Source organism: Aythya marila (assembly GCF_965140915.1).
Source record: "Aythya marila genome assembly, chromosome: 3".
NCBI classification, from domain to species: Eukaryota; Metazoa; Chordata; class Aves; order Anseriformes; family Anatidae; genus Aythya; species Aythya marila.
In genome coordinates this window covers 94,472,346-94,484,925 of record NC_139044.1, presented here as the reverse complement: position 1 = coordinate 94,484,925, position 12,580 = coordinate 94,472,346, and the positions used below count along the sequence as shown (strand labels likewise).

General features: G+C 43.0%; 1 protein-coding gene across 6 annotated transcripts in view; it reads left to right on the top strand.

The window, feature by feature from the left end:
* Positions 1 to 1,323: 1,323 nt before the first annotated feature.
* The window catches only part of MLIP (muscular LMNA interacting protein), a 121,947-nt gene continuing 110,690 nt past the window's right edge, over positions 1,324 to 12,580 (top strand). For 2 of the 6 annotated variants that reach the window (XM_082758034.1, XM_082758032.1), the window contains exon 1: positions 6,071 to 6,248. In XM_082758034.1, the coding sequence (XP_082614160.1) occupies positions 6,186 to 6,248 (63 nt within the window). In that variant the 5' untranslated portion in view covers positions 6,071 to 6,185. Of the gene's footprint in view, positions 1,374 to 4,764; positions 4,806 to 6,070; positions 6,249 to 12,580 lie in introns of those variants that run through there. The other 4 variants (XM_082758036.1, XM_082758033.1, XM_082758037.1 and 1 more) reach the window with 4 other exon arrangements.

Genomic DNA, 12,580 nt, shown 5'->3' with positions numbered 1-12,580 from the left:
AGGCAGATTTCGTACTGCAGTGTAGAGAATTCTGCTGTGGGTATAAATTTATGGTGGTAACACTGTGTGTGGGGGAAACAATGCAAAAAGACAAATGAACCCTAGAGAATGATGGAAGTACCCAGACAAACAAACCAATGGCTTGCGGGTGAACATGTCACTCCACAAAACACGTCACCCAAAGCCTCTGCTACGTGTTTGTTCAGGCTTTACTTAAGCAAAATATCCTGTACATTTCCATGGGAGGTGCTGGGGCAGGTGGTTACATTCCACTTTCCTCCTACAGAGGAGGAACACAGGTGGAGGTGAGATTCTGGCGTCCTTATCAGCACTGAGTAATGTCTCTTTTCAGGTTCTGTGTATGATAAGAGTGGGCAGACAGAAGGCGAAAGCAAGGTGCGGTGGGAGTTGTTCTGTCCGTGACAGCTCACATCCTGCTTCCTGGTGCCTGCTGCGGAGGAACCTGGAAAAACCCACTGCTGCCTGTGCAGCGATCGCTGGCTCTCTGGGGAATGAACGGGCTTCTCCTTGTTCCCAGTTGACACCTCAGTTGTAAGATAGCTGGGAAGACATGGAGTACTTTCCTAATGTGTTTCGTTAGCCACGTGTCATCAGTACCACAAATTTCTGGTTGTGCGGGAAGGCAAGGTGGACAGCACCACTGAATGTGGGGTGGGATGATTTGTTTTGTGATGTGACTATTGAAGTGTATCTCCCAGCATGGAATCTTTTACATTGCTGCGATATAGCAGCAACATTTAGTGTCGTTGCATGTGTATAGCTGAAATCACAGATATTCAGCAGAAAAGAGCTCAGCTGTTCCATGGCTCTCTGTACTGCTGGAGGACAGCAGATGTAGGACCTCACCAGCACAATGTTGCCTTGGCTAGTCTGCTTTAAAACATCTGGCTTGAAGTCATGAAGTTGTGAAAGACATGAAGAGAAGACAAAAGTCAGGAAAAGTCAAAAAGTAACGAAGAGAACAAAGTGCTTCCACAAGCTGCAGTGTCAGAGCAGGCTCAGATCTCTCAAACTCAGTTTATCATAATGTTAAAATAATATTCCTTGGTTTTGTCTTCAGAAGTATTCCAGCTTGACCCTTTGGAGAAAATTTGTCTGGGAGTCTCCCATTCCCTGTACACGATATGCAAGGCTCTCTGCAACTGCTTCCTCACATGCAAAGCAGAGCCTGGCCGTGCACGTAACGTTGCCCTCTTTTTCCACGCCTGCTACCTCCTGCTCCGTGAGTATTTACAGAGCAAGCAGGGTGGACCAGGGAGTGACAGCAGCAGCTGCCGGGCGCTGCGGCAGGAATGTGGACCGGCCTCTCCTAAGGATCAGCTTCCCACCCTCGGCTCCCTGCTGCTTGCAAGGTAAGCTGGCTTCGCACACAGCCGTGGCAGCTCTGGCATGCTTCTCGTCCCTGCAATGAGCATACTACAAAATAGCAGCTAGAAAAGCTGCTGAGGTCCTGGTGTTTCCAGGCATGTGACTGTGATGGGGCTTTGGGCAACCTGACCAAAAGGTATTCCCTTTTGGCAGGGAAGGTGTCCCCTTTTCTTCCTTTTTGTTGTATTAAGTACATGATGGAAGCCATCTGTCCAAATCATACCTCTAAAAACTCACTGCAGAGGTAATTTCTGTGTAAGTGTTTTATTTTTTCAGCTGATACATTTGACTTAAGTAGGTGGTTTTCAACCGAGCATAACGTGATTGAACATGTCAGGGGCAGAATTAATGCTTTGAACTGCTTATAGTGTGTTTGATGCTGAGCAAATGAAAGCTACTGCCTTAAGAACGAAGTGGTGTGGCTCTGTCATGTGTGATGCATCGGCTGGCAGTCCCAGGCGGCAGCAGTGCCAGGCTGAGAATGAAAATTTGCAAAGTTAAAAAACAAAACAAACAAACCAACCACCACCAAAAACCACAACTGCTGCCACTCTAGGAGTGAAAACATAGCTCAGAGTGGCATACAGACATTGTGACAGTCACCTGCTTCATTTTCCAAGAACAGCAGATTAAGTGGGCACAGAAAATACATCCACTTAAATGGTTTATTTACACAGTAGTACTATTTTGGATTTTCAGCAGTTTCTTCTTACCCCCCCCCCCCCAAAACAAAACAAAACAAAAACAAACAAACAAACAAAAACTAGCCCTGTCAGCTTAATCTCTTGGCCTCTTGTAAGGTCCTGCTCTGAGAAGAAAAACAGGTGTCAAGAGATCAGTGACTGTAGTACAAAGAAGTAATTGAAAATAGCAGCACAGTAATTGAGGCGGTCTATAACATCCTTTTTACTTAGCACCTGTTTACTGTGTTTTCCATTACAAAGTAAAAGAGGAAATAAATCCATATTAACAGTGTCTTAGAAATTCCCCAGAGTAAAATAACCATTATTTCTATGTACGAATAAGAAATATACTCACGTAGTTATTTAAAGCCAAATTCTTAAATGGTTGAAACCATGGTCTTTCCCCAAGTATAATGCTGAAATGTCATGTGATGTCAGGTGTGGTAGACAAAAGAGTGGTGGCAGCCTTGCTGTGCTATTTACAAGGTCCTTGTATGGCAGCATCCAGGCTGTGGAAGAGCCCTGCATCCAAGGCTTCTTGTGTGGGGGTTTTACCCATCTGGGCAGATGAACTCCAGCACAACCATTCTCTCACTTCTCTCCTCAAAGGCAAAGGGGGAGAAAATACGATGGAAAAAGGCTCTAGGACTGAGATAAGGATGGGGGATCACTCACCAGGTATTGTCACAGGCAAAACAGACTCAGCATACAGAGATTAATGTCATTTATTACCTATTACTATCAAGCTGGAGCAATGAGAAACTAAAAATACCTTCCTCCATGCACCCACTTCCACCTCCTCCCCCTGAGCGCTGTACAGGAACAGGGAATGGGGGCTGCAGTCAGTCCCTGACGCTTTGTCTCTGCTGCTCCTTCACGGTCACTCTCTGCCCCTGCTCCCCATGGAGTCCCTCCCATGGGATGCCGTCCTTCCCAAACTGAGCCTGCAGGGGTTGCCCACAGGCAGCAGCTCTTCAAGAACTGCTCCCATATGGCTCCGTACCACAGGGTCAATCCATCCAGAACAAACTGCTCCAGCATGGGTCCCCCACGGGTGGCAGCTCCCACCAGCCCCCTGCTCCTGCGTGGGCTCCTCTCCACGGGCTGCAGCTCCAGCCTGGGGCCTGCTCCTGCGGGGGCTCTCCATGGGCTGCAGCCTCCTCCAGGCCACATCCACCTGCTCCACCAGGGGCTCCTCCACCAGGGGGCTGCAGTGTGGAGATCTGCTCCATGTGGTACCCATGGGCTGCAGGGGGACAGCCTGCTCCATCAGGGGCCTCTCCAAAGGCCATAGCGGAACTGCTGCTGTGTGCAATCTGCTCCAGCTCCCTTGTATTTCGGCCATCAGCAGCATGATGCATTCAGAACACAAATTACCAATAATAAGAAATGAAGCAATTAGGTATTTCCATATCCCAATGTTTTAATTTTCACTTTTTTTTTTTTTTTTTTTTTTTTTCTTCCTTATGGAATCCCATGTTCAGCTTGTGGTAGACACACAGTGAAAAGGGAAGACTTTTTTTTTTTCCTCGTGAGCGCTATTAGAAACCCATTAGAAGAATGATTATGAAACGCCCACTTCTAAAACTGACTGCTCTCATTAGGATCTCAAGCTGGAATTATTGTGAGCAAGGTCACTTCTGAGCCACTTCTTTGGGTCATCCTGTTGTGGCAGCCTCCTTCGCTGGGATGAGCTGAGACATGAAAGCAGCATAAGACTGTGAAAGCAGAGAGTATAAAAGTCATTAAAGATCAAATTTTAGGGCAGTTAGTGTGTTTGCTAACATAACATAAACTCCAAATAAAATTTGTTAGTGCTGGTCTAAGTCTACATGGACTTACATGTTTTGAATCTTAGGTTGCTCTTTCATTGCATCCCTGACACCCTGCTCTTTTACCACCATCAGTGCCTGCTCACCAGCACAAACTAAAAGTGAGTCCCCTGGAAGCTGCTGTTTTGAAACCTTCTGGAGGTTAGGGGGGAAACTCCAGGCACCTGTTACAGGTCTGGAGAGCAGGCTGAGCACACCTAGCTGAACACTTTCACCTGAGATGCTCCAGTTCTTGTCAGTGATGGAAAACTGTTGCAGACTGACAGATCAGTGAAAGCTTTTCAATTTATTTGTTTTATTTTATTTTTTAATTTATTTTGTGTGTGTGTGTGTGCCATAGGAAATATCAGAAATGGTGGTAGAGTTTTATCATACACTTGGCTGTGAGTGATATGGTTAGGGAATGACCTGGAGGAAAACAGGGGTCACCTGTGTTCTTGTGCTTGCTTGCAGTGCCGCTCCATGGAGGGGTTAATTACTTGGGGACTAATCCAGCCCTTTTTAGCAGCGTAACATAAGCTGCTGTTGAAATCCCACTTAAGGGTATTCACAGTGGAGATTTTGAAGACATAAGTGGTACAAAGGCATGTAGGTTCCCCACCACAGAGATAAGTTTCAGCCTCACTGAGAAGATTTTGGAGATACCAACTGCTTGATACCGTTTGTGTTCCTGCTGAAGAACAGAGGAGTCCAATAGCTTTCCTCTGGGTATTGTGTCACTTCTCTTTCCTTTTATCCCAGCATTTCCAGGAGACTCAGTAGGGTGTATTTTTACTCCTGTGACATCAAGCACATATTTATTCCCTCTACTACTGCAGCCCTTGTAGGTTTGACTATCTCTTTGTACTTGCCCTCCAGCTCTCACTCTGCTGCTGGCTGCCTTATGCTGCTAAAAACAAAGGTAAAAGAGAGACAAAAGAAAAATAACTGTAACTGGAGTAACTTTTTCTTCATTCTGAACAAAGTTTCGGGGCAGAACCATAAGTTGTTTTTCCGTTGTTTGTTTGGTGGTGGGTTTTTTTGGTCAGCTTTTCATATGTAAACTGTAAGGACTGCTGTGTATTGACTTCTGCAGTTGCCTTTTCTTCCCATCCAAGGCTCTAAAGACCATGTGAGTACAGTATCCATCAGGAAGCAAGCAGAGTGGAAAGAAGTGTATTTAGTTTTGACTGTCATTTCCACACAGGCAGCCGAAAAATGATTGATGGGAAAGGTTTATATTTATGTATTTATTGTAAGAGGAAGTATTTTTTACCAGGGTACTGAAGGGGAAGAGAGCGAAAAGAGGCATCTTGCCTTTGCTAAGGATTTAGTAAGATGCATAAGCTGCCAGTTTTATAAGGGGATATGCATTTTTTAACAAACCACAGATGGAACAGAGCACGTATTCGTCCCTCGCCGCTGTGCACGAGCCAGCCCAGTTGGTGCAGCAGCCGCTGGCTGTGCGACGAACCTCGGCACCCGCGGGGAGGTTCCCTCCCGCCCCTGTTTCTAATATTGGCCTCCTGACTGTCACCCTGAACCGGGGCCAAGTTACTCTGCCAGAGTAAATGGCCAGTGTCAGAGTGCACAGCCATCTTCTGAAGGGGTGTTGGCTCCATTTTGGGTGCTCACTGGCCGCTGCTTGTGTTTAGGGGTGCTCACAGTACCCTCTTAAAATATTGCAGACCCTTCTGCATTTCAAAATCTGAGGTATTGCGTCCTGGTATTAGAAAAGAGTGTGTGCTCGGTGTGAATGTGTATTAGGGTAGCTCAGCCCCAGATGCTCAATGGGGAACGATCAATAAACACCATTTTAAAATATTCTGTACGCTTTCTGTTTCTACAGAACATGTGGTAGCAGCTATTCATATTTGTCATTTTACTTGCTTAACAATCTCCATAAGCACAGGTTAGTGCAGCTGAGGCACTAACTTCTTTAGCCATTTGTTTTTATTGTCTTTTAAGTAAAATTTTTTTGCATGGGGGGGGGGGGGGGGGGGGGGAAGGGTGAGCATGGAGTGAATGGGGCCAGTAACCAAAATCCCTTCTGAACAAATTGCTGTGATGCTAAAACCACATTTATTGTTATCGGAGGCAGCTGCTTGCCCTCTCTTCGCAGTCCTAGTTGTGAATTTTGACAGCTATAAATGGAAACACATGCTGACCAGAAGTCACCACCAGCGCTGCCTGAGACTTCTCTCTCACAGCTTCAAAAGTACAGTGACAGCTAACATGTAGCCAGGTTAAATCGTTTCGGCTCGGGATATTAGAGTTTGGGTTTATTTTCTTCCCTTGGGAAATGGAGTTGGGAAAACATGAAAGAAAAGTCTCAGGAAGAGAAGCCTTAGAGGAAAAGCAAATGGTAAGATATGTTGAGAAATGCTGGTTGTCGATGTCTTTTTTTTTTTTTAATTTAATGACAAGAAGGCATGGCAAATTGGCTGTGGTACTTTATAGGAATATTTCCCTAATTCCTTTAACCAGTGACCTTGAAGATTAAAACTTAATTTGTATATGTTAAATTAATTAAGACGACACATTTCTGTGAACATTATGGAAATTTGTTAATGCATTTTATGAGGTGCATGTGAAGGGCAAAAACTGCAATCCAGTTCAACTGCAATAGTCTGTGCTTTTCTTGTATTATTTTGAGGGACTATTTCACATCTTTGCACATTGCATTCCATAACCTTAAGTCGATAAATGGTAGAGGAAATAATTTGTCTGCTTACTGAAAAAGAAGTGTGCTTACTGAAAAGAAGTGTGACCAAAATAAGTTATTAAGAGAAAGTGAAAACAGTCAAAGCACAGCTTGTTGGTAATTAGTGTAGTCTTGAAACACAGTTTATAATGTGCCTTGCATAAACAAGGTTATTTCCTTAATATCATGAAAAGGGCAGTTTGTTATTGACTTGACACAGCTGTGAAGAAAGGTGGCCATCATTCTTGTTAAGAAACAAATTAGCACTGAATATTTTAGCAGTTACCTTACATAGTGGTGGTGTTGGATTGGTTTTTGGTTCATGGTGTGCCAGCACTACTTTGTTTAGTTGCAATGTTTGTCTCTGCTAGCCTCATTCAAGTGAGACTTTGGAAACTTTGGTGTGTTAGTCCATAGTTTTAAATAAGGTGCATTGGGTAGGAAATCTGGGAAATGCTGAAACAAATAAAAATAAGGATTTGGCCTTCAAGTACTTTTTTTTTTTTTTTTTTTTTTTTTTATTATTAGTAATATGTGAAAGAGCACTGCTGAAGCTTCAGCATGAATTCAAAGTATAAATATTATCCAATATTTTACTTGTTTGTTTCCTTATTAATAAATTAACAAAGACTTTTTTTTTGGTTGTAGGTAAAATATAAGGAAAACTCTCCAAAAGTAAAAGCATTTATAAAAGTCACAAAAGCTTCAGGAAGACTTTCAAGGGAAACCTTTGAAACGTTGCACTGGTTCATGTGTGGGGGGAATGCATAGCAGTGTAATTAGATAACGTGATTATCTAACTGCAGGCTGCATCCTGATTTACAAACAGTTAAGTGCACAAATGAGGCTTTTCCAAAATGCAGAGTGCTTCTGTTGGGACCGTAACGATCTTCTAACAACACTGTGTGTGTCATTTACTACTTTTGAGAATGGCAAACTGGAGTGAAGAGGAACCCCACTGACTGGAGCTCTGCTAACACCCGTCCCCGGTCACCTGTGGGGCTGGCTGGTTGCTTCAAAACTCAACGCACTGAGCTCAGAGAAGTCGCTGACAGCAGTGGCAGGTCACATCCTCACGGGTGGTCAGCGACGGGGTAGAGGAGGCCCCATCTCATCTCATATCTGTCGCGTCTCTCTGCCGACAGTAGAAGAATGCTCTGGCTCGGCGCCCGTCCTGTGCCTTTCTCTGTCACCTTCCAGCCCAGCTCCATTCTCGCCCCCATCCCCTCTCTCCCCTGTTCTGTTTGCCTGTTTAGTCTTAACGCTTTTCTGTCTGATTGCTAGGCGGATTTCACTTTGTCCCTATGTTTTTCCTGATTTTGTGCCTCCTGGGCTTTTATTGATTCTGCAGTTTTCTCTTTGTTACATGCAGGCCCATTCAATATTCAGACACTGCATGGGAGCAGAGTCAGTCTGGGGTACAGATATTATTTGTACTTGTATTGTTGATATCTGTTCACTTATTTAACTTCAGCATAACAAATATTACCTATTTAATATTATAGGCACCAGGAAGTGTTTGTTTTCAGTCTTATATGCTATAAGCTGGATGATGCATTAACTAGATGATAGCTTATATACGTATTTTTATATAAGTCATAGGGACGTAGCATAACTCAGGAGTGAAGGGACTTCAGGAAGTCTCTAGCCCAACCTCCTGTTTAAAGCAACTGTGAAGTCAGACCAGGTTTCTCGGGGCTTTATACAGCTGGGTCTTGTGCCATACCCATCCTTGGAGGTTTTCAACCTCCTTGAGCATCCTGCTCCACTGCTGGGCAGTTCTTGTAGGGGAAAACTTTTTTTTTTTTTTTTTTTTCCCCTCTTGTTTTCTTAAAAATCTCTTATTTCAATTTATGTATGTCCATTTTTCTTTCCTCCTGCCATGCACTGCTGTAAAGACCCCTTGTTCCACCTCTTTTGTAACCTCCCATAGACATTGGGACTGCTATTAGGTTCCCCTGAAGCCATCTCTTCTCCAGGCTGAACAAGCCTGGCTCCCTCAGCCCCTCTGTACAGGGAAAGTGCTCCAACTCCCACTGCCTTAGCGATCTCCACTGAGCTTGCTTCAATTTATCTAGGTCTTTCTTCTATTGTAGAGCCCAAAACTGCATGCCATATTGTAGATGTGATCTACTGAGTGCCTAATAGAGGAGGATAATCCCTTGTGACCACTTCTTCACCCCAGTTAAGCTGTCTGCAGCATATGCCACAATGCCACACTCATTGATCAATCCTCTGATCCTGACCCACAAGCTCTTGCCCAGCACAAATCATATTCAAGCTTCTCACATCCGAGCCGGTGCTTCACACAGAAGGATCCTCTGCTCCTTATCTTCCCTCTTTGTCTTTCTGAAGGTCTTGTATTGCACCACTAAAGCCACATGAGTTATCCCACTGCATCTTAGTTATTTCTACAATGCCATAGTTCTGTGACGAACATATATTTCTGTGCATAAGATAAAACTGGGCTTTATGTATATATATTTTTTTTTTTTTAACAGATATTTCTACCTGTTTCCAAAAGAATGAAGACCTAATCTTTCTGTATCATTCTGAAAATATTCGGATTCAAGAGTGTCCATTAAATAGATACCAGCTCATGCCTGCATCCTACCCCTATGTAGGACAGTCCTGCAGATAGTTTTATTGTGTAGCATTGTACCTTTACATTCACTGCTTTCTGTGGATGAGATAAATAATATAAAATTCTCTACCACTTCAGGCTATTTCACTTAATATTTGTGAAATTTATTGTTAAAGAGTTCTTGTCCTTGCCTCCTGGAGGAAGATTTCCCATCAGCCAGAATCCTGAAGAGAGTCTTTGTGTTGAGCTGGCTGTGGAAATGGAAGATAATGGAAGTCCCATTTTGTGACGGGAAAATGGAATGACTCACTATCAAATAGATTGGACTAAACAGATGAACCAGATTTTCCTTTTTATAGTTTTGATTTTAGAAGAGCTCAGAAGGACAGAATATTTCCAGTGTTTCCCTATTGAATTGACAGCGTGGCTCAAAATAGCCTGTTTACATTCTGAAGTTCTCCTCCATTAACGCATATTGCCTCTGTTATTTGAAGTGATTTTAATTATATTTCACACTTGTCTGTTTCCTATTTGATCTCTGTTCCCTCCATGAAAAGACAACACATGAAATATTGCATTTAAAAATAATTTTACATCGGTATAGCAACAGAGTATTCAGTCTTAATACTTTAATTTGAACTATATGTTTGTTTGTTTTTTTTGTTCGTTTGTTTTTAACTTGTTACACTAGATGGTGATAATGAAAAGAACAGTCACGTAGAGGAAATAACCAAACCAAACAATCTATGGATCAGAAAGAATACCATATGTCACTTGAAATGCCATTAAGCTAAGTTTTTGGCTGACAGGATGTACTCTGTAAGAACGTGCTGCGGTACAGTTCAGAGACCTATTATTTGCTTTTCACAAACAAGATGTAGAGGCAACTCATACAAAGTGAGATAGTTTGGTTCAAACCTACCCAAGTGAAACAATGGTTGATCTTTGTACACTGGTAGTAACAGAAGGATCCTTGTTGAGATAAAGTTCTCTCCATGCAAATTGCTGTGGTAAAGGCTCCCCTGAGCAGACAGCCCATTTTCTGAGGGGAGCTCGGGGAGATGGAGATAGGAGGGATACGCTTGCTCTGGAGTTGGTTAGCAGGGCAAGCCCATGCCTTCCTTGTCGTTCAGGTGTCTTGCGTCTGTGTATGTCTCAGGGTCTGCATGCGTGCACGCATGCAGCTAGGGTGGCGGTGTAAAGGCACAGCACAACACTGTTTGGGTCAGCCACACGTTTGCTTTCTCTTTAGAGAGATGAGGTATCCATTGCTGTGCAGGACAGTGGCAGAAATTAAGAGGAGGTGAAATAGAGTGATACAGCCTGGAGTGCAAACACAGAGGTACTTCAGCAGGTTACACACTATGCCAGGTATAAAACCCTAATCCCCTTTGCCTGTCCTCTCCCCCAGCAGGAGGCTGGTGGCTGCGGAGGCTGCTTTGACTTATCTACTTCTGTCTCCTATGAGAACACGTCTACCCAGAAGAGAAACTCCTACAAATACACTGATTGCTTGAATTCAATCCTCAGTTTGATAATTCAGTGCTGAAGTGTGAGCATCACACTCATCTTCAGCATACTTTAGGTAACTAAATAAGCATACGTATTGTGTGTACTAAGTTAGAGAAGGTTTTGTGTGTATACATTTAATTCATTCCTGTTTACCCATTTCCTGCTCTAGAGGTTGTTTGTGACCTCTGGGAGAGTCTGTCATGCAGCCAGGTTCAGCAGGGTGGGCTGCCATGCTTCAGGTGTTTTGTGCTACCTTGTCCCAGGTTGTGGCAGCCTCTTACTATAAGGGATGGTCATGGGAGATGCTTTCAGATATCCTTCAGATTTGAAGTGCAGGACTGAGGTTTTGTAGTGGCTTTGCAGGAAGAGACCGATAAGATCCTACCATGGATACAATCTCTTCTCACTGTGCAGGTGTAATGAGGTGGCTGAGACATTACTACAACTAGAGCATCAATGTTCCCTCTTGCTTATCTAGAGGTGAGGTGCAGAGGCATTGATTGCTCCAGCAAGTGATCACTGAGGAAGGAAGGACTAAACTTGGAGGCTGCAAGTAGCAACATATTTTTGTCACTGTTGATGTGACATTAAACAGGACTGAAGCAAGTGGGAAACACAGAATGCTGCTCTGGCCTCTTTTCTAATCCCTGACACTTAGCTCTCGCCTCATGTCAGTTTACTCTACCTTTTCTTTAATCTAGTGCCAATCATATAGAGGCATTGCTAGAATACATGAGGTGGGCTTTGGTTGCATTAGTGGAAAAGAAGCTGTCTTGGAGAGGTGTCATCTGATGATATATAGCTGTGTATAGTTTGAGAGTTAGAATGGGACAGAGACCATTTCCACGAATAAGATTGGATATACTAAGTGAGAAAAATCGTGATTTCTGAAGATATTCCTCAGGAATGTGGGAATTAGTTGTGGGTGACACTAGGGAAAACACATGCTGTCCATTGCTGCTGCTAACACTGAAATTCAGGATGGACATTAGAAAAAGCTCCCTTGTTAGAAGGGTAGCACAGCACTGGAACAACGAGATTTGTGGTCTGTCCTGCCTGGGAGCTTTTCAGGACCCTCAAATAGGTGAGGACGTGGCTGACTTGGCCTTGTTTTGGCAGTAGTCTTACTTTGAGCCACACTGGACTGGGTGACCCTGGGAGGTGTCTTGCAAGCAATATTTCTTTCATTCTTTGATTTTGAAGTAGCACCAACGCGTTTTTCAGGAAACATGGCAACAACTTTCTCCATCTGCAGGGCACCTTTCACACATTTAATGCTGATACATAATGAGACCATGCTCATCATTTAGGACTCTTCATTCTTCTGTAAAAAAAATAAAAATAAAAATACTGCTTTCAATTCACTGCCCTTTAAATTCTGAAAGTGCTCAATAATACACCAGTGGCATTAAATCTGTATCTTTGATACGAATTCTTAGAAATAGAGCTACTTGACAATGAATAGAATAAGAGGAAAGAAGTGAGTCATGAGAAAGGGAGAAAGAAGGTGGACCATAAAAGAGTTAGATTTTCAGGGCAACCAGCAGACAAACAATAATATGTTTCCATATTTGCTTTGTATTTAGTATGAAATGCATAATATTTCAATATGTTTTACTCATATTGTCCTCCCTGGATATGTCATTAAATTAATGATAATTAATGACTGCTTCTCAAACTAAGTTTCCTAAATGCATTTTAAATATTTAAACAAGACAGAACACCTTAGACACTAACTTACCCAGAGGAAAAAAAAAAAAGTTACTTCAAAGGAAAAGGATCTAAATATCAGGGTATCTATTCTTCTGCTTGTTTCTGAAGTAATTCTGGTATTGTGGTAGCAATGATGCAATAGCTTCATTAGTATTTTTCCAAAAAGTGAATGAATTAACTTTAT